The sequence below is a fragment of the Meleagris gallopavo genome, chromosome 24 (genome assembly GCF_905368555.1).
Source record: "Meleagris gallopavo chromosome 24, MGAL_WU_HG_1.1, whole genome shotgun sequence".
In the NCBI taxonomy this organism is placed as follows: domain Eukaryota; kingdom Metazoa; phylum Chordata; class Aves; order Galliformes; family Phasianidae; genus Meleagris; species Meleagris gallopavo.
The window spans coordinates 4,783,415-4,803,328 of NC_139427.1; the positions used below are offsets into that span (position 1 = coordinate 4,783,415).

Genomic DNA, 19,914 nt, shown 5'->3' on the forward strand with positions numbered 1-19,914 from the left:
TCCGCTAAAGCCCCGCCCCCTCTGTGCCACGCCCGCGTGGAGCATGCCGGATGCTGCGGTCCCGCGCCCTCCCCGCTAGCTCCCAGGACTACAGCTCCCGGCAGGCAGCGCGGCGGCGCCTGCGCACTGCGGGGCGGCCGGGAGGGTCGCGGCCGGGAGGTCCCGCCGCCGCTTCCGGTGGGCGCGGGATCAGAGAGCGGAGCCGGGGGCAGCGGCGGGGGGGGCGGGGTGCGGGGCCAGCAGGGGGCTGGGGTACCCGTCGCAAGGATCGGGCGCGGGGTTACGGAGCGGAGGCCAACGGGGGTGGGCAGGGCCCTTGGGAGCCCTTTAAGCACCTGCAGAGCTCCTGGGCCGCGCTGGCGACTCTTTGGGGACTTTTGAGGCCTCCTGGCCATGCTGGGGGTGTCTGGGGATCCCGCGGCCCGCATTGAGGACTCCTTGCGACCCCTTGAGGATCTCTTAGGCCGTTTTGGGACCCCTTTGGGTACCTCTCACACGACCCTGGGGTACGTTGGGCCCCTGTAGACCACCTTGGAAATCACTGGGGACCACTTAGGGACCACTGGGGTACCTTAGGGAGCTCTGGGGACCCTTGAGAAACCCAGGGCCTTCCAATGACCAGAACCACCTTCCCCCACAGGCCATGAACGCTCACCCGGCAGACACCACGCAGCCCGAGGAGCCCCCGCTGCCCCTGAGCCTTTTCCCACACGTGTCAGGGGTGAGCAGCATTGGGCCTGGGAGCAGCAGGGGACAAGGGCTCTAGGCAGAGATCCCAGCCTCCTGTAGGCATTGGGGTAGGGATTGTTGGGTTTCATTATGGTACGCGGGGCAGGGGATGCCACGAAAGTGTCCTGATAAAGGCTATAGGGGGCATGTGACCCCCTCGGGGTCTTCCCCAGCTCCTGCCTCCAGTGTGTGCTTCCCTTGGCAGGGATCAGTGCGGAGCAGCGGAGCGCCCAGGAGGAGTGGGAGGCAGTGGAGGATATCCAGTCAGGTACAGGTCCAGAAGTGTGTGGGATGGGGCCACAGCCCACAGAGGGGCTGGGGAGGGGCGTGGGTGGGGTGGTGGAGAGCTGGGGAAAGGGCAGAAGGGCTGGGAGGAGGAGTTGGCTGCAGGCTCCCTTCAGTCCCCACTATCCCAAGCCTTGGTGTTGCTGCAGCACCTAGGTGTGAAGAGCAGCTCCCCAGGATGCAGCTGCTGCTCTGGGGTCAGGCAGAACAGGTTCTGGCACTCAGTGCCCTGGCATGGATGCAGGGCTGATGCTGCTCCATGCTGTTCTGCAGTGCTGCTGGGGAGATCAGCTGGCCCTGTGCCCCTCATATCCTTCAATGAAGCACTGCAGTTCTTCCAGACCACAGACCTGTCCGAGTGCAGGGTATGTGCAGGACCAGCGGCTCCAACCTTCACTCCAGAGTTGTTCCCTGCCTTGTGCTCTCTGGTTGGACAGCTCTATCTTGTGCTCCTCTTTCCCATTGCTTCTGCCCTCCCTCAGCCGAGCTCTGTGGGATCCCTTTCTCTCCCAGCTCACCCGCTGGCTTTTCTCTCGGGGACGGATGTGCCTTCATTTCTTTGCCTGTTCTCCTCTCCACAGAAGAAGATCCAAGCGACAGTGCACAGGCAGGGCCTGGCTGCTCTGCTTCACTTCCTCTTTGGGCCCCCCCGGCTCCAGCAGCAGCTGCAGGGCGAGCGGGACCTGGCTCTTGCCATTGCTCAGTGTGAGTATTCCCTCAACATCCACCAAACTGCCACACGTGTACTGTTGTCCCTATCAGTGTCATGCTGAGCACTGCTGCTCCTGCATGGGATTCATGTGGAGCAGCTCAGTGGGCCTCGGGCACAGCACAATCTGTTCTTTACCTGTGGCAGCGTGCTTGTCCCAAAGGACGTGATCCCTGTTTCCTCTACTGACACACTGATGTTTGCTGGTGGAGAAGGACGGATCTCCTGACTCCTTCTGCCACAGAAGCTCTTTCATGTCTCTGCGTCCAGCGAGAGAGCTGCGTGGTGCCAGGCTGGGGCTGCACAGCCCTTCCTTGCTCAGTGACCAAAGCAATCTATGTGTGAATCACAGAATCATAGGGATTGGAAGGGAGTTCTGGAGACCATCCAGCCCAACCCCACTGCTAAAGCAGGTTCCTTGGGGTAGCATTCGTTTTGCCGTAGCTCCTGCCCTTGCCCTGCATCCAGCACAGCCTTTGGGTCTGGCTGCCTGATGGTGGATTGCTCTTGCTGAGCACATTTGTACGAGGAGAATCCTCACCAGTGCCTGTGGTTTGTAGTTTGTCAAGGTTCCCCTGTCAGCGCTGCCTCAGCCAGCAAAATTTCACCATGTTGGAGTTCCGTAGCACCCCAGCACTTATACAGTATGCTGTATTGTGTTTCTGTGCCTCTTGTGCATTGTTTTCTCCCTCTGTTCACCTCTCCAGCAAGATAAACGTGGGGAGGGCATTCTCCCTGTTGCCCTAAGCAGTTTTTTGTGGTGTTTTGTTCCCAGCTGGCCTCCACCCTGCAGCTGGTGGTGGTTGCTGTCCCACCACGTCCCCTGCTGGCAGCTGAGGGCAGCAGGCTGCTCGGTGTCTTTCTTCTGCTAGGTGGCTTGGATGATAACCAAGCAGTGCACATGAGAATCCTGCAGACCATCTACAAGAAGCTGACCTGCTCCAGGCTGGGATGCCCACGCTATGGCACGCACTGGGAGGAGCTTGGTTTTCAAGGTACAGCACGGAGAGACCTCAAGAACAAACCTCTGCCCAGAGAGCTCTTGCTGTTCCCATTCACTCTAGGTGGGATCTAGAGCCGTGCTCCTTCCTTTTCCCTTCATGCAGCTGCAGTTCCTGCTGTTGTTTTGGAGCAGATATGTGGCTGCTGCTGCCCCAGACAGCTGTCACAGGTGGGACAACATCTGGCCTGGTTTGCCCAGTGTCAGCTGCTGCCCCTGGCACAGTTACCTGTGTCCAACCAGTGCTACAGAAGTAGCTGCTGTAGCTGTTTTTCTGGGGCCGTTAATGTTCTTCATTAGCAGGCAATTGCTGCGGCTAATGAGGCGTCTCTGGAAGGCTGGTTTATTAGTGAAGCTCTGGTCAGGGCTCTGGCACTGGGGTTGTGTCGCAGGTTGCTTTCAGCCTCTGCTGGGTAATGAAAACAGTGTGATTAAAGCTGTCTCTCCCTTGTTGGATGCAGCTTCACCTGAGTTTTCAGTCTGCCTGACTGGAGTTAATAGGCCAGTTCTTAATGAAGGCTGAAACCCTCAGCAGAAGGTGAACGACTCCCTCTCCTCTATAGCATCAAGTAAACAACTGGTTTTGGGCTTCAGCCTTGGGATGGGTAGAGCTACTGATTCTTAGAGCTGTTATGGACATAGGCGTGTGAGTGGGAGAGCAAGTGTCTGCTGGTGCCTGCATGAAAGAGGCCGTGGCACCAGTTCAGTGCCTGGTAGGTGAATTCCCAAAAAGCTTTCCCCCAGGATGCCATTGCCAAAGATAATAAAGGTGGTTCCACCACTCATGAAATGCCAGGGCTGTGTGCAGGCACCCCAGGAAGGAGGAGAGGTGTCAGGCTCATCAGAGTGCCTTTGCTTTCCAGGTGCGGATCCAGGGACCGACCTGCGAGGGACAGGGATGCTGGGCTTGATGCAAATGCTGTACTTCGTGATGGACTCTCAGATGCTGCCTCTAGCTCTGGAGATTTTCAGGCTCTCCCAGCATGAGACACAGGCACGTCCTTCCTCCTTTGCTCGCCCTCTGCAGTGGTATTTACCTATTTCTTTCTAAAGCTCAGGGAAAGGCAAGCAATAAAAAACTGCTGCTCTTCAGAGTTAGAGCTTGGCATTTTGCTCTTTGCTTGGTGGCAGTTTGTCAGTGATTTCTCTGTCAGCCTGAGCAGCTTGGATGGTTGTGTGGTCCTCCGTCCACTGGTCAGGTGAGGAAGTTGGGCCCTGAAGTGCTGAAGAGTGCTGATAAGGGCTGAAGCCAAACCCTTGGGTTGGCTTTCTGCTGGGAAAAAGATTGTGATGAACAGAGCTCCCCTGGATCAAAGGTGTTTTTAACTTGAGATGCCGATATTAAGCTTGCATCCTAAGTTTGCATCTTAAGCTTACTTCTTGAGCCTGGATGGGAGCTTGGCTGGAGACACAACGTCCATCTGAGTCCATATCCATAGTATTACTGCTCCCATCCCTGGATTTGTTGCCTGCAACAGCAGCATGGGTTTGGGGCCGCGCAGATGCAGCGTAACGAGGCCAGGGGTCCTTGGGCACCTCGCAGTGCTGGAAGAGAGGAGCCCCCTTCCAGCAGAGATGTGACGCAAGGCTGGTTCTCTTGCAGAATTTCCCCTTCTGCATCATGTCTGTGAACATCACCCGCCTCGTGCTGCAGGCCCTGAGGGAGGAGTGTCTCTCCAGGTGAGCTGTGAGCAGCCCTGAGCTGTGCGGCAGGGCTGCCGGGCAGGAGGAGCAGCCCTGCTCAGTCCTACGGAGCAAAGCGCTTCCCCTGGGCGTGCTGGGGTGATGGGCGGTGCTGGCTGAGCCCCCCGCCCCCGGCCAGGGAGTGCAACCGCAGGCGGCAAGTCATCGCCGTGCTGAACGACCTGTATGCAGCGGCGTTCCTGCAGCTCTACCGAGTCTGGAAGTCACAGCACAAGACCATCGCTGACTCTGGCTTCCTCCTGAAGGGTGCGTTGCCCGTGTTTTGCCCCCTGTTCCTGGCTGGGAAAGCAGCCTGAGGCTTAGGGAAGGAGCTTGATGTGTGTGGTACATGCTGGGGGGGTCCTGTAGAGATGAGGGGCTGCATGCACAGCCTCAGCCACATCATCTGCACGTGGAGGTTTCCTACAGCTGTGATAATGACCTTAGTGCCCTCTGTTGTTTTTTTTTTCCCCTTTTGACATCTCTAGTTACAGACTAGCCCCGCTGCATTCAGAGGGTGCATGTTGCTGCCTTTGGGTGCCAAGCTGTGCTCTGGTTCTCACAGCTCTCTGATGTAGTGTGGCACACGGTTGTTTAAGCTCTGTTTGCAGCACGCTGCGTAAGTGGAGCAGTATGCACTACGTTAAACAGCGGGGATGTTTCAGGGCTATGTTGCTGAGCTCCACTGGGGGGTGACAAGCAGCCCTTTGTGCTTTGTGAGCAAATGTAACTGTGAGCTTTCCAGGAGGGGATATGGTGGTACGCTGGGACTCAAGAAATAAAGCTTATTGATATTTGGGTAGCGCCTTGCACACCATCCCAGCCTTGCTGTTTTGATGCTTCTCTTTGACCTTTCCAGAGCTGGAGTTCTCCACCAAAAAGAAACCAAAGCAGCTCCTGAAATCCTTGGAGAGCTACGTGAGAAGAAGCTCGGTGTCCACAGCAGATGGCGTCCAGCAACCATCCCCTCTGTCCATCAGCAGCAACCAGGCTGGTGAAGAGATAAACTTCACGGGCATTTGTGACCTACAGGTTGAGCTGGAGGGAGAGGCACGGCTGATCTGAAATGAGGGGCTCAGTTCTGTGTGGGTTTGCAGGAGGGGAGCTGGGGACCCGGGCAGCCAGCAGAGTGCTGCAGAGCGTGCATTTTGCAGCAGGGAGGCTGTGTCCATCTCTGCCTGCCCCGGCGTGCCGACTGCAGTTTGTTGGTGTTGCTTGGAGCTATAGGTGCAAACCGCAGCCTTTGACCCTTTCCAAGTAGGGGTAGTCAGGCTGGTTGGTCACACGGTGTTCAAGGCAGGGTTTTCCAGCCTAGATGGGTCTGTGATTTGAAATCTGGCAACATAGGAGAAAAAAAATAGCTGGGTTTTGTTAGCCACCAGCCTTGTGCTGGGCTCCAAACCTGCCTTGCTGGCTCGGATGTGTGGCGTTGCCCATCCTTACCCTGGCACAGGCTGGAAGTGCAGGTGGGAAATTTCAGGTGGGAGCTCTCCCTGCTGCAGGGCTCACTGCTCCGGAGCACGTGGAGGGGTGTGAAACCCGGAGCTTTGCGTTAGAGCTCCTTACTGCCCATCTGTGGCTGGGGTGGGCAGCAGCTCCTCGTTTGGGGAGCCCTCCTCAGCACCACCAGGGAGTGGCTGTGCATGGATGTAGCAAAATAGGCTGTTAAAAGGAAAAAAAAAACCAACAACGTTGTTTTGACGTTCAGAGACTTCTTGGTGCGGGCTTGCTGGGGGTTTCCCTGGCTGGGCTGGGCTGGGAAGGGGGGCAGGGCAGGGGGCTCGTTCCTCGCTGTGTTTCTCCCTTTCTCACCCCACATTTCAGCATAGGGCTGTGCTGGAGGCATCCCCTGCAGCATCTCCGGAGCTGGCGTAGAAACGAGTGAGCACAGCTTTGGGCTCAGCATCCTTGGTGGTCGCTGGGGTCGGGGTGGCTCAGGGCAGCGGGGGGCAGCGGCTTTGGGGTTCCCCAAAAGGATGTGGATGCCGGGGGGGGGCGGGCAAGGGGATACGTGCTGGCAAAGGGATGGGGCACCCGTGCGTCATGGAGGTCCTGGGGTGAAGATGGCAGCGCTGGGGGACGGAGAGCACCGGGGGGTGACACGCGGCTGCCTACCGGGCGCAGCCGGTCCCGAAGTGCCGCCGGGCCGCCCGCAGCTCCCGGTCCCTCCGCGTGTCCCCGGGTCCGCCCCGGGGGCGGAGGCAGCTCAGAGTCCTCCCGTCCCCAATAAAACCCGGGGAGGCGGCGCCAGGAGGAGCAGAGCCGGCGGCACCGGCACCGGTAACGGCAGCGGCGGGCGGGGACGGGGGACATCCAGAGACCCGCGGGCAGGGTGCGGGTTGGGGTGCAGGGTGCGGGTTGGGGTGCAGGGTGCGGGTTGGGGTGCAGGGTGCGGGTGGTGGTTGTGGTTAGGGTGCAAGGTTAGGATTAGGGCTAGGGTTCAGGGTTAGGATTAGGTTAGGTTAGATTAGGGCGCAGGCAGCCCGGCAGCACCATGCCCATCGGGACCCCCGTCCCCCAGTTCTCCTCTGCTCCATCCTCCCTCCCCACCCCTGTCCCCCCGGGGGATGCTGAGTGCCACCAGCGGTCCCTGCGGCCGGGCCGCCATCCCTTGCCATGCAGAGCCCCGCGGGCGGTTACTCGGTGCAGGCTGCCGCCGCCATCGCCGCCGCCATCACCTTCCTGGTGCTGTTCACCATCGCGGGCAACACTCTGGTGATCCTGGCTGTGCTGACCAGCCGCTCGCTGCGGGCGCCGCAGAACCTCTTCCTGGTGTCTCTGGCGGCCGCCGACATCCTGGTGGCCGTCCTCATCATCCCCTTCTCGTTGGCCAACGAGCTGCTGGGCTACTGGTACTTCCAGAAGGCGTGGTGCGAGATCTACCTGGCGCTGGACGTGCTCTTCTGCACCTCCTCCATCGTCCACCTCTGCGCCATCAGCCTGGACCGCTACTGGTCCGTCAGCCGTGCCGTGGAGTACAACGCCAAGCGCACGCCGCGCCGCGTCAAGTGCGGCATCGGCATCGTCTGGAGCATCGCCGCCGCCATCTCGCTGCCGCCGCTGGTCTACAAGGGCGAGAAGAAGGCGGCTCCGGGCGGCCGGCCGCAGTGCAAGCTGAACGAGGAGGCCTGGTACATCCTCTCCTCCAGCGTCGGCTCCTTCTTCGCGCCGTGCCTCATCATGATCCTCGTCTACCTACGCATCTACCTGATCGCCCGGCGCCGGCACCGCCGCCAGCCCCACGCCGTCCCCGGCCCCCCCAGAACCGCACCCACCGCCCACGGGGACGCATCGGGCGCCCATCCCCTGCCCGCAGACAGGACCTCGCTGCTGGGCTCCGGCGAGCCGGCGGCAGCGCCTGGAGGGTCCCCGCAGCCTTCGGGGCGGCCCAGGGACACCGTGGCCACGGGGACGGGGCGCGTGGTGCTGGCGCCGGCGCTGAGCCCAGCTCCGTGGCGGAGGAAGGCGCAGGCGAACCGGGAGAAGCGCTTCACCTTCGTGTTGGCCGTGGTCATCGGCGTCTTCGTGCTCTGCTGGTTCCCCTTCTTCTTCCTCTACAGCCTGGGCGCCGTCTGCCCGCGGCGCTGCAAAGTGCCCGACGGCATCTTCCAGTTCTTCTTCTGGATCGGGTACTGCAACAGCTCTCTCAACCCCGTCATCTACACCGCCTTCAACCGCGACTTCCGCAGGGCCTTCCGCCGCATCCTCTGCCGCCGCAGCGCCCGCACGGCGTGGTGAGGGGCTCAGCCCCCTCGCTGGCACTCAGCCGCTCCCACTGTTCCTTTCCCCCTTTTCCATCCCTTTCTCCCTTTCCTTCCCCCCATTTCTCCCCCCCTTGCCCACCGCCCTGCAGGTTTGGGGCACATGCAGCCCCATCTGCTCCCATCCCATCAACAGCGATACACGGGGGCTGCACCTGGGGGGCGTCGTTTCTCCCCACCTCACACGCTGTGCCCCCAAAGAAATCAGGGGCGATTTCCCCTTTCTCCCCATCTTCCCCACATTCCGGCGGCCGCCGCCTTTTAACAATAAAAGGTATTTTGTAGTCAGAGGAGCCATCTCACTGTCTTCTCCCCACTGCAGGGGATCTGTGGGGCCGGGGCAGCCGTGGGGCTGAGCCATTTCCGCAGCCGTGGGTCGCAGGCAGTGGACGGAGGAATGCGTGCAGTGCGAGTGGGAACAGAATGTTTGCGCAGGGTCGGGTATTTATGGCAGGAAAATGATTAGAAAAACATCATCCCCCCCTGCAGTCCCCCAGAGAATAACTCTCTCCCGTGGGGCACGGCCCCGAGGTCACCGAACCGTGCTGGGGACATAAGCCCTGCACTGAGCGTACTGATAGGGAGGGGATTCTCGGGTGTCTGATAAGGCTTGTGCCACCCAGCCCTGGTCAGGGGGTGTTTGTGAGCTGTACCCGTGGGGTGCCAGGTTCTGTTGGTGTGATGTGACCCACACCGGGCTGTTGTGGCTCAGGATGGTGTATGATACCCCATAGCAGCGTGCTGTGACCCACACCATCGCCTGACAGTGCACCACGACCCACACTGGTGGATCGTGATTGACTACCGGTGGTGTGTGGTGAATTGTGGCAGCATGTGGTGAATGATGGCAGCGGATGGAGACTCATGGTGGTGTTTGGTGACCCACACCACCGTGTGATGAATGGCAGTGGTGCAGCATGACACACAGTGGGGCATTGCAGCCCCACATCACAGCCTGTGCTGATGCACTGGGACTCACGATGGCACATTGTGCCCCGCATCAGTGGGATCCCAAACTCCCAGGGCTCTGTGGGCCTGAGGGGGGGGAAGGAGCCCACGTGAGGTGGGATCTCCCCTGGTCCCTGTGGGCTCTGTGGGCCCTATGTGGGGCCTGTTCCCCACACCACTCCTGCTCTATGCACGATGCTGTGCAGTACCCCCGACCCATGTGTTCCCAGGGAGCCAAGCCCAGTCCCCCCACACAAAGCCAGGGACAAACAGAGGACGTGAGGCCGTGTACATTGAGTTCAGTCCCATGGGACAGAGCTGGGGACATCTTGCTCCTGCGGTGCCAGAGCAGCGCTGGCCCTTCGCCACCTCCCTGTCCCACCAGGGACGTGGCCTCTGGCTGCCCCAAAGCTAGGCTGAGCTCTTTGGGAAGACTTTTCCCAGCTTGGACACTTTTCTCCCCGTCCCAGATCGGCTGTCAGTCCAACCCGGCGTGCCTGGGACAGTGCTGGGGTGGTGGCTGCATGGGAGAGGGCGTGTGACTGTGGCTGCTGCATGCTGAGATGCTGGGCCCCTTCCAGAAGTCCCATAGCCCCTCTCCTTGCCTCCCCATATCCCGTATCAGTGTGGGGCTGTGGGGCTGGGCACAGCCCTGTGGAGTGGGAAAGATCCTATGGGATTGGAAACAATTCTATAGGGCTGAGTGGTACTATGGGGTTGGGCATAGTCCTGTGGGGTTGGAAGCATCCTATGGGGATGGGCATTGTCCTACAGGTTTGGGGATGGAAATGGTCCTGTTGCGTTGGCCACATGCAATGGGGATGGGCATGGCCCTATGGGGTTAGGAATGGTCCTGTGGGGATGGGAAAGATCCTGTAGCATTGGCAAAATCCTTTGGGGATGGTCCTTTTGGGCTGGGCATGGTCCTATGGGGTTGAGCATGGTCCTATGGAAATGGGAATGGTCCTATAGGGCTGGGCATAGTTCAATGGGATTGGACACGGTTCTATGGGGTTAGGCATTATCCTGAGGGCTTGGGTATGTTCCTATGGAGCTGGGCATCGTCCTGTGACCTGCACACGGACCCAGTGCCCACTCTGCCCCATCACTGCCCCTTTACTTTGTCCCCTCCCCACTCCCCGGTGCTTGCAGCCCTCTTCTCCCCAGTAATTTTCCCAGAACAGCACCGGGTTGTCATGGTGACTCACTGAAATCCCCTAAGCTGGGTTTGCTGCAAAGAGAGACCGTGTAAAATTCATTTTAACAAATCCCATTTTTTTTTTTTAAACAGTTTTTGTAACAAATCCCAAAGATGGAAGTTCATAAAAAAAAACCTGGGGGGAGGTGGGATGCGATCAGCTGCAGCCGGGGCTCAGCCTGTGGCTGTGGCTGTGGGGCTCCAGCGGATGGAGCTGTGTTTGCTCACAGCTGAAATGGGATGCGAACGGTCCTATGGGGTTGGCAACATCCTACAGGGCATGGGAATGGGTCTATAGGGCTGGGCATGATCTTATGGGGCTGGGCATCGTCCTCCGGGGATGGGAACTGGTCCTATGGAGATGGGCATGACCCTGTGGGGTTGGAAACATCCTATGGGGATGGGAACGGTCCCATGGGGTTGGGCTTCATCCTATTGGGGTGGGCATGATCCCATGGAGTTGGACACAGTCCTACGGAGATGGGCATGGGGTGAAAGGGGGAAAAAGGGGGGAAAGGGACAAAATAAGAGATGGAGAGACTAAAGAAGAGGGAGAATAGAGAGAAAGAGAGAGCAGTGCAGAGCCCGGCCCGGCCCGGCCGAGGGAACTCGATTCTCTGCCTCTTCACTTTTATTTTTTTGCCTTTTTTCCCTTCTCATCCCTCCCCCCCCTCCCCGGCCCAGCGCCGCCTCCCGCACCGCCCCGGGGGTCCGCATGGCCGGGGGGCGGAGCGGGGCGGCAGTGCCGGGCTGTGCCGAGGTGGGCCGGGGTCCGGTGTGGGGCCTGCGTGGGACGGTGGGCTGAGTAGGTCATATGGGCCTGCATGGGACGTGTGGGGCTGAGTAGGTCCATATGGGGCCTGCATGGGACGTGTGGGGCTGAGTAGGTCCATATGGGGCCTGCATGGGACGTGTGGGCTGAGTAGGGTCCATATGGGGCCTGCATGGGACGTGTGGGGCTGAGTAGGTCCATATGGGGCCTGCATGGGACGTGTGGGGCTGAGTAGGGTCCATATGGGGCCTGCATGGGACGTGTGGGGCTGAGTAGGTCCATATGGGGCCTGCATGGGACGTGTGGGGCTGAGTAGGTCCATATGGGGCCTGCATGGGATGTGTGGGGCTTGAGTAGGTCCATATGGGGCCTGCATGGGACATGTGGGGCTGAGTAGGCCCATATGGGGCCTGCATGGGACTTGTGGGGCTGAGTAGGTCCATATGGGGCCTGCATGGGACTTGTGGGGCTGAGTAGGTCCATATGGGGCCTGCATGGGACGTGTGGGGCTGAGTAGGTCCATATGGGGCCTGCATGGGACTTGTGGGGCTGAGTAGGGTCCATGTGGGACCTGCGTGGGGCCTGCATGGGGTCTGCGTGGGTGAGGTCCCTACTCCCTGTGGGACTCACGTAGGCCCGATCCCCCCTCTGGGGTCTGTTGGGTCTCTTCCTCCCACATGGTTCTGCGGGGTCTGTGCGGTGTGGAAGGGAACCGTGCGGGGCGGGACCCCCAGCCAGAGCCCTTTGGGACCCATATGGGGTGGGTTTCCAAACCCACAAGACCCTGTGGGCCCGTGGAGATGAAGGAGCCCGTGTGGGGTGGGGAAACCCGAGGCCCGTGTGCTCATGGGTGCCCCGTGCTGGCAGCCCCTCCTCAGGACCGACCCCATCCAACCGCTGCCTTCACCTCTCCCCCAGCTGCAGGGTGCGGGACCCCCCCTCTGGCACAGCGTGGCTGCAGGTGAGTGTCCCCGTGGCACAAAGATGGGCCGTCCCCATTCCCTGCATCTCCATGTACCCATTGTCAGCACCCGGCCAGGTTCCGCCATGGGCCCCCCCAGCTGGCCCAGCACATGCTGACATCAGCCCTGTTCCTCCTTTTCCCTCCCGTTTCTCCCATTTTCCCCCCGCTGCATTTGACAAACAGGTTGTTTTTCTACGAGCGAGCGCTTGTAGGTGCCAGGAGGAGCCTCGCTGAGTGCTGATTCCTGGAATGAAATGACTTTAAAATCTCCGCTCTGAAGCAAAGCGGGGGAAGGAGTGTTTTGCAGCCCCCGCTGGCTGCGCCGGCTCCGCCAGAGGGGTTTGTTTTGGGGCATGTGAGCGGCCCCAGGCCATCGCCCCGCTCTTCTTGGCACCTATGCACCTCATTAGCAGCGAGCGGCTGCGGTGGTTTATTTTCCTGCCGTGTTTTTTGGGGGTCTCTCCGTGTTTGGGGATTTCCAGGAGCAGCAGTGGGACACTGGGCAGGTGTTGCTGCTTGACCTTTCCCATTGGGGCTGTCGTTGTGGGGTTGGATTTGGGCATGGTGGAAAGCAACACCGCTCCAGGTGCCCCCAACCCTGCCAGGGCTGGAGGGGATCTCTGTGTCTCGGGGAGAACATAGGGGTTTTGGGTGCAGATTGGCATCGACTTGCTTGGGGGAGGAGAGTGTGGGAGGGAAAAGTCAATTGCAGCTGTGCCGGAGCTATCTTACAAAGAAGAAATTCTTTTCCCGAGGGCTTTTGGCGCATTGGCTGCTGTTTCTCCCCCCTCCTTTCCCTCCGCAGAACAACTCATCTCCCCACCGAGGAGCACCTCCCTTCCTTTCAGGTGCCTGCAGTGGGGAGAGGGCCTCAGTACCTCCTTCCTATGCCCTGTGGGTCCCACCCTGTTGCCCTCCCATCCCAGTTATGGGGGAAGAGGCTCCTGGCTGCTCTCGTGCTCTCTGTGCTGTGAGATGTGGATGAGGTGCACATACCCACGTATCCCAGCGCTCTGCTCCTGTCTCCTCAGCTGAGCTCTGCGGGCCGTGCCAGATACGTCTCTGAGGGCCAGCTCCTACCAGTGCATGGTGAGCACCCCGGGGTGCTGGTCCTGCCCTGTCCGGTCCCCACACTCGTGCAGTGACGGTGGCACAGACACATTGGTGATGAGCCCGGGGGGGATGGCACCAGCAAATAGCACCTTTGTTTCTCCCTAGGGAGCCCAGCAGCGGGGCTTCCCTTCTCCCCGTGGGAATGCATTTCGGGCACCTTCGGCCACACTTCATTATTTCCAGGTGAAGGATGTCTCATGCCATCCCTCCCCTTATACTTCTGCCTCTTTTCAGATGAAGGCCTGGTTCTCTGAGTCAGGGCAAAGAGTGGAAGTTTTCATCCCTCTCGGCGCTGGTTCCGGCCACTCATGGGGCGCTGCTGCCAGGCCTGCACCCCGAGGAGCTGGGTGAGCCCAGGTTTGGCTGAGGGCTGCTGTCTCCTCCAGCCAAAGCCAAGTCTGACCTCCTTGCTGTGCTCCCAGGATGGCTTCTACCACGCGCATCTCTCCTCCCTCGGCTTCTGCAGTGCCACCTGGGTGACGGAGGAGGACACCAGGTGAGGTCAAAGCCCTGTGCTGAGAGTGCTGGGCAGAGCAATCATTCCAAATTTTGTTCTTTCTTTGTGTGAATTAAGTTACTCTGTGGCACTGGAGCGTGGGGATGCCTCTCTGTCACACTTGCTCACTAATTAGCAGTCATGCTAACTATTTTCTGAATGGTAGGCACGTCTCCAAGTGCAGAGCACTAATGACAGCAGAGAGGAAAGGGCTTGGTCTGTTCCTCTGCTCACTGTCACCCTTACGGCCTCGAGAGGCAGCCAGCCGCAGTGTCAAGGGTTTGTGAGTTTTGAAATCAACACTTGGACTCTTGAAGCTGTTGGGAAGAGCCTGAGAAGGGGCAGGGGGTGTTTTGTTCTCCCTTTGGGCTCTGGCACAAGGAAGATTTCATGCATGCTGGACCAGCTTGCTCCCAGCCCCCATGTGGGTCCTCCTCCCCACGGCCCAGCGCTGGAGCTCAGCTGTTGTGATGCTGATGTGGCTGCTCTCCTGCAGTTATCTGGTTTTTGAGGTGCTGGACTCCCCTGCTTCCTCTCCTTTTTCGAGCAGTCCCTGGTGGTTTGGCAGTTTTGTGCTGTGTTTTTTTCCAAACCGGGTCACGACGCTCCCTTCTGCTTGAAATATCCCAGCTCCCAGCTTTCAAACTCTTTGAATAATTCATCTCCGCTCAGTGTGCCTCAGGAGCTGCGGGATGCTGAAGAGAGGCTGGAGATGGGAGGCTGTGAGCAAGAGCAGATACAGGTATCAGTCCCCGCTTCGCTGCCTGAGCGCCTCACAACAGCTTCCTGTGCACTGCAAAGCTCAAAGCCTCAGTTTCACCCCTCTCTGACCCGGTGGTCTTTGTCTAGCTTGGATGTGGGGCACATCTGGGGAAGTCCCAGCTTGGGATGGAGCATTGCTGCTGCTGGCAGGGGCTGTGTGCTGAGCGGGCTGTCGCTGGCAGCAGTAGCTTTGGGGAGGCTGCCTGGTGCCTGGAGAGCTTCCCTTGCATCCCGAAGCCGCCAGAATGTTCCCAGCACGTTTCCCCAACTGTAAGATGGGAACCAGAACCTCAAACGCTCGCCAAGAGCATGTGTGTGGGAGGCTGACGCAGTGCCGGCACCCTGCGGGCGCTCACGGTGCTCACCGCTCGTCTCACCCAGGTACCGGGGCTGGCTGGTGCGACGGATCTGCTGCATCCTGGCTGTGGGCAGCTGGAAAGTGCTCACCAACACCCCCGGGGACCTCCTGGAGAGAGTCTGCAGCAATAAGAGGTGTGTGGGGACGGCTCTCTGCTCCCCTTCGGTGCCACCCCCATGGGGTCCTCACACGGGGCTGCTCCGTGCCGCACAGCGCTGGGTGACGTGGCCTCGTCAGGCACCTGTCACCTCCACCCTTGTCAGTGCTAATTATACAGCACGGGGTTGGCAGCCGGTACATTGTAATTACTGTAATCCATAGCTGGTTTTTTGTCTTTTGCTGAAAAACGTGTTAACCCCTTGCTCCCACCTCATCTCCATGCAGAGTGCAGGACGTTGCTGCCAGCCAGGCATGCAGCTGCAGAAGGGACAGCAAGTTCCAGCAGCAGTGCAAGGAGAAAGTCCTCGGGATCCTGGCGAGGATCCAGGCCCCGCTCTGCTTCCCCATGCTCAGGTGGGTGTGGGCCCTGGGTTGGGGGTTCCAGCTCCCAGATGGGTCATTCCCAGCCCCACTCTCCCTTATCCTTCAGTTTGTGCAGAACCCCATGCGTGGGAATTTGCTACTCACACAGCCCCGTGGGGATATTGTCCCCTCTGTAGAGTGGAGTGCAACATCAGGGGAAAGAGGGGGAAAACGGCCATGCTGGGGGGATGGAAAGCAAAGCAAAGCAAAGCAAAAGGAAATTTTTCTTTCTAAGCTCTTTTTTTTTTTTTCTTTTTTCCTTTTTACCTCCTGTCATTGAGAAATTGGCAATTAAAGGTTGCATTGTAGCCTAATTGCTTGTCTGATTGAGCTGTAATAAAAGAACACTCTGAGCAGTCTGAAGTATTTAAAGGGAAGAAATTACCCGGGGGATAAAAGCATTCGGATCCTTCCCGTAAGCGGCGTGCGGGAGGACGGGGAGATGGAGGGGTAATTGATTTCAGCTTTTGTTGCTGGGGGAGAGGGGGTGGTCTTGTCACATCCAGCCTTTAATGTTTTAACTTAATTTATAATAAAGCTGTTTATTTGCTTCACGGGAGCTGAGCAGTGAGATGAGGAGTCGACGCTGTGCAGTAAGCCATCTTGCACAGCCCCGTTTGGTACTCAGATGGGGGAACTGAGGCAGGGGATGGTGCAGTGATGGGGAAAGGACGTGCCCACAGCCCTGGCTGGTGATGGGTGCTGTCTCGTTGCCTGGCTGAGGTTTTGGAGGGCTTTGGATGCAGCCCATGGCCCCATAGAGCTGCTCACCCCTGTGCTGTGCCTCTTTTCCCTGCAGGCTGTGCTGCTGGGCCCTGCTCCGCTTCCTGAGCCGCCTCTTCCTCAGTGTGCAGCTGCACCGGGGGCAGCTGGAGATGGTGCTGAGGGCTGCCAGGACGGTGAGGAACCTGACTGCCTGCTCCTGGCACACTGCAGTGCCGAGCTCTCACCACATCCTCCATCCCCACAGCCCAGTGTGCCGCTGGTTTTCCTCTCCACCCACAAATCCCAGGTGGACGGGCTGCTCCTCTCCTTCCTCCTCTTCTCCCAGGGCCTGGGGGTGCCCAGGGTGATGGTGGGCAATTTGACCTGCAGCCCTCGCCTGCGGTAAGGCATGGGGAATCCTCGTCCAGCTGGCATGCGGCTGCTTCCCCACCTGGGGTGAATGCAGCTGTGCACACCAAGCTGGGCTAGCGACTGGGAAGGGCGCAGGGTTGGCAATGGGGACACAGTCTTGTGCAGGCACTCATGGTGGTTTCTTCCCCTGCAGGGCCTTGCTTAGCTGTTTGGGAGCAGTTTTCCTGCCCACGAGGATGGAGCAGGCTTTGAGTGACCAGGATGGAGAGCTCCCAGCAGCTGTGCTGGCCTCGGTATGTCTCACCCTGGTGTTCCCCCAGTGCTGGGATAGGAATCAGAATGGTTGGGTTGAGTTTGAGATCATCAATTCCAACCCCTGTCCCCAAAGCTCTCAAGGTGCTCACTGAGGCCATCTTGGGCTCACAGACAGAAGGGCAAAGCTGCCAGGCCACACTAAACCCCCAGAAATGGGTGGTGGCAGCTCCCACAGGCTCCTATGGTGCCACTGTCAGCCCCAGCTTTACCCCTCTGCTCCAGTATGTCGAGGAGGTGCTGAGGAGCCAGCAGCCTCTGGTGGTCTTCCTGGAGGAGCCCTGTGCCCTATGGCACCTCTCCGTCCCGGCCCGTGCATGGCTGGCCCCGCTGTACCGCGCTGTGCGGGATGGTGCTGTGCCTGACATCCTCCTGGTCCCTGTGGGCATCGCCTACGACCAGACTCCTGACAGATTCTGCAGGGATGGAGCGGTGAGGCTGCACGCAGCACCCCAGCTGGGAATAGGGGCATCCCTTCTGTCAGCCCTCATTAATGCTGCCTTCCCTCTCCCCCCAGCACGGTGCTCAGCCCTCAGCCTCGGGGCCTGCCTCTGGGCTGCGTGCCGAGCTCTGTGCCGATGCTTCGGCTGCGCTCGTGTGGACTTGGCCCAGCCCTTCTCCTTGCAGGTACAGTGGTCTGGGGTCCACCTGGGGCTCTTGTGGTAGAGCTGGCTCCCAGAGTCCAGCCCAGTCCCGGGGGACGTGCTGCAATACTTTGGGCTGTGTGAGCCTTGTGGAGTTTTACAGAGGGGCTTGGGGTGCTCGGGGGATTTGCAGAGATCCCATGGGGCACCTCTTGGAGGGACTGAAAGCAATGAGTCAGTTGTGGGCTGTAGGCATTCATGGGCTCTCTCCTCCTCTCCAGGAGTTTGTGGCACAAAGCCTCACCTGCTGGAGCAGCACGGGGAAGCCACTGGAGGAGCTGCTGCCCACCATCCTTGGTGTGCCGTAAGCCGGGGGAGCAGTGCCTTGCCCTCAATGCCTGTTTGCAGCCCCGCTTTCTCACCTCTCTCTCTATTTCCTATGGCTCCAGACAGCCGGTTTACAGCAGGGCAGATGGTCCGGAGCACAGAATGATCACCAGCTCGGAGGCAGAAGAGGAAACGATGGTGACAAAGCTGGGCCTGCACGCCCTGAGCGGTACGGAGCTCTGGGGAAGGGCATGGGAATTCAAAGGACTGCATGTCCCCACTTCCTCTATGACTGACAGCAGCCATGCTGCCGTTACTGCTCATTTCCATGTGTGGCTGCTGCGTGGCAGCACCTGCACTGGAAACAGAGCACAAACAGCAGAGTGCCTCTCGCTCCTCGCAGATGCCATCGCGTGCTCTGCTGTCACAGCTGTCGGGATCACATCGGCGCTGCTGCTGCACAAGCACCGCAAGGTGAGGCAGAACCCTTTGGGGTCCCAGCTTCATCTGCTGCTGGAGCAAGCTTCCAGGCCTACCCCTTGTAGCTCCTGGCCAGCTCAGCCCCCTCTTCCTGCAGTGTGTGCGACTCTCCCAGCTCATGGCAGACTTTGCGTGGCTGCTGGAGGAGACGCTGCTGCGGCAGCATGACGTGAGCTTCTCGGGGCAGCTCCGTGCCCTGGTGCTGCACAGCTTGACCCTGCTCAGAGCCCACCTCACCCTCTATCATCTTGCACCCCTTGGTGATATCATGGTGGTCGTCAAGGACTCAGCAGAGACGCAGTGGGAGCTGAGCCGCCACAGTGCTCAACTTGTGCCTGTCTTTGCCAGTGAGGCAGTGGGAGGTGAGCAGCGGGGCAGTGGGGGTCCCTGCGTTGGGCAGCAGTGATGCTGCTTACCATGCTGTGCCCACAGCCTGTGCCATCCGTGCCCTGCTGCTGGAGCTGCTGCCCTTTGTGGGGGAGGCCCCCTGCCCCTCCGGCATCACCTTCAGTGAGGACGAGCTGTACCACAAGATCCTGGCACTGCTGCAGCTGCTGCCCCCCAGCCTGCTGGGGCTGAAGGTAGATGCAGGTGGCACTAGGGCTGCCAATGGCATGTGGAGGTGGCTGCCCAGCTCCTTGCCACCCCCCTCTCCCTGCAGCCCTGCCAGCCCCTTGACTGCCAGAGCCAGGATGTCTTGGACAAGCTCACACTGTGTGGGCTGCTGGAGACTGAAGAGGTGGGTGCCCTCCAGTCCTGGTTGGGAAGGGAACAAGGGACTGTGGCACGAGTCCACTGCTCCCCTGGATCGGGAGGTTTGCCTTGAGTAGAGGTGAGGGGATGGGGACATGCAGTGCCAGCCCAAAGCTTTGCTCTGCAGGAGGGTGAGCACTGTCTCTGTGATGTGTCCTCACGGCGATGCAGCAGGACACTGCCTTGGACTGACCTGGACTTCAGTGACAGCGATGACAACCACCGCAAACGCTGCTTCAGGGTATGCAGGGGCTCCCTGCTCTGTGGCCCTAGGATGCCTTGGGGCACTGAAGCTTAACAAACTCATTGAAAATCTGGCTCTTTCCTCTCCAGATCTGCGAGCCCAAAGACTCACCCGGCTTTCTCCTCTTCTTCTGTCACCTCCTCAGCCCTGTGCTGGCGACCTATGTGCGAGCAGTGGCTTTCCTGGAGCAAAACAGCTGGCCCCAGCCTGGTAGGACTGCCCCTGAACCTCCCACATGACCCTAGGCCACCCGTTTTGCCCCCATATCACCCCCACTCAGCTCTGGGGGAGAGTGAGGCACACTTGCACTCGTACTTCTCGCTGAAGCTGGAGGGGGCTGCGGTGCTGTGGGGTGAGTTGTGGGGGGTCATTGAGGTTTTCTCCCCACCCCAATGCTGATCCTTCAGAAGCAATGTGTGCATGTGCACTGCAGCAGTTCCTGGCAGAGGAGGACGGTTTGGGTGAGTAGGAGCATGATGCTGGGGGGTCCTCACTCCCCGGCTGGGCTGTGGGTGGAACTGGGCTGGGGGGCACCTTTGAGGATTTCTGTCTTTCCAGAGTGCCCCACGTTAGTGCTGAGCACACTGCAGAGCTTCAAGAACATAGGGGTGAGTGTAGGTGGGGGGGGACTCTGCCCCCATCCCCATCAGCAGTCTTGCAGGTGACACCCCCAACCCCCCCAGGTGCTGAAGGAGATGCCGAGCCCTTTGGGGCCCCTTCTGCACCTCGTGCAGCCATTCAGCTCCAGTGAGGGCCAGGGGAAGCTGCGAGCTTTCCTTGAGCAGTTCATGCAGCTGTAGCCACCAACCATGCAGAGCAATAAAGCCGGGAGCAGCA

General features: G+C 59.6%; 3 protein-coding genes across 9 annotated transcripts; all 3 read left to right on the forward strand.

The window, feature by feature from the left end:
• The first annotated feature begins 20 nt into the window (after positions 1 to 20).
• ELMOD3 (ELMO domain containing 3) lies at positions 21 to 6,107 on the forward strand. Of its 7 annotated transcripts, none has more exons than XM_085242890.1 (10): positions 21 to 228; positions 641 to 721; positions 935 to 997; positions 1,288 to 1,379; positions 1,596 to 1,719; positions 2,596 to 2,718; positions 3,587 to 3,717; positions 4,327 to 4,403; positions 4,546 to 4,673; positions 5,266 to 6,107. In XM_085242890.1, exons 1-10 carry the CDS (start codon positions 51 to 53, stop codon positions 5,469 to 5,471), a joined length of 1,203 nt encoding a protein of 400 aa, XP_085099016.1. In that variant the 5' UTR covers positions 21 to 50; the 3' UTR covers positions 5,472 to 6,107. The 7 variants fall into 7 exon arrangements, with proteins under 7 accessions (XP_085099016.1, XP_085099017.1, XP_085099020.1 ...); XM_085242891.1 differs by having other exon boundaries at positions 21 to 177; XM_085242892.1 differs by having other exon boundaries at positions 48 to 177; positions 2,499 to 2,718.
• Positions 6,108 to 6,381: 274 nt separating this feature from the next.
• Positions 6,382 to 8,455, forward strand: ADRA2B (adrenoceptor alpha 2B). Its single transcript, XM_019611788.2, has one exon. The coding sequence runs from the start codon at positions 7,023 to 7,025 to the stop codon at positions 8,142 to 8,144; it is 1,122 nt and encodes a 373-aa protein (XP_019467333.2). The 5' UTR covers positions 6,382 to 7,022; the 3' UTR covers positions 8,145 to 8,455.
• Positions 8,456 to 10,829: 2,374 nt separating this feature from the next.
• Positions 10,830 to 19,914, forward strand: LOC100545045 (glycerol-3-phosphate acyltransferase 2, mitochondrial). The gene is given in 26 exon segments (XM_085242778.1): positions 10,830 to 11,073; positions 12,004 to 12,046; positions 12,855 to 12,897; positions 13,081 to 13,152; positions 13,397 to 13,456; positions 13,459 to 13,509; positions 13,585 to 13,658; positions 14,802 to 14,912; positions 15,163 to 15,291; positions 16,100 to 16,199; positions 16,271 to 16,407; positions 16,571 to 16,670; positions 16,915 to 17,121; positions 17,207 to 17,219; positions 17,222 to 17,316; positions 17,555 to 17,637; positions 17,723 to 17,829; positions 18,004 to 18,074; positions 18,178 to 18,442; positions 18,513 to 18,661; positions 18,742 to 18,819; positions 18,961 to 19,074; positions 19,167 to 19,287; positions 19,485 to 19,538; positions 19,636 to 19,685; positions 19,761 to 19,914. Coding segments are annotated over 26 exon segments (2,673 nt in total). The 5' UTR covers positions 10,830 to 10,844; the 3' UTR covers positions 19,878 to 19,914.

Excerpts from the sequence above, each read along its gene's own strand:
- ELMOD3 (XM_085242890.1), top strand. The coding sequence starts at position 51 with ATGCTGCGGTCCCGCGCCCTCCCCGCTAGCTCCCAGGACTACAGCTCC. Across the intron at positions 1,720-2,595 it reads GGCTCTTGCCATTGCTCAGT|GTGGCTTGGATGATAACCAA; the intron begins GTGAGTATTCCC and ends TTCTTCTGCTAG. Across the intron at positions 4,674-5,265 it reads CTCTGGCTTCCTCCTGAAGG|AGCTGGAGTTCTCCACCAAA; the intron begins GTGCGTTGCCCG and ends TGACCTTTCCAG.
- ADRA2B (XM_019611788.2), top strand. The coding sequence starts at position 7,023 with ATGCAGAGCCCCGCGGGCGGTTACTCGGTGCAGGCTGCCGCCGCCATC.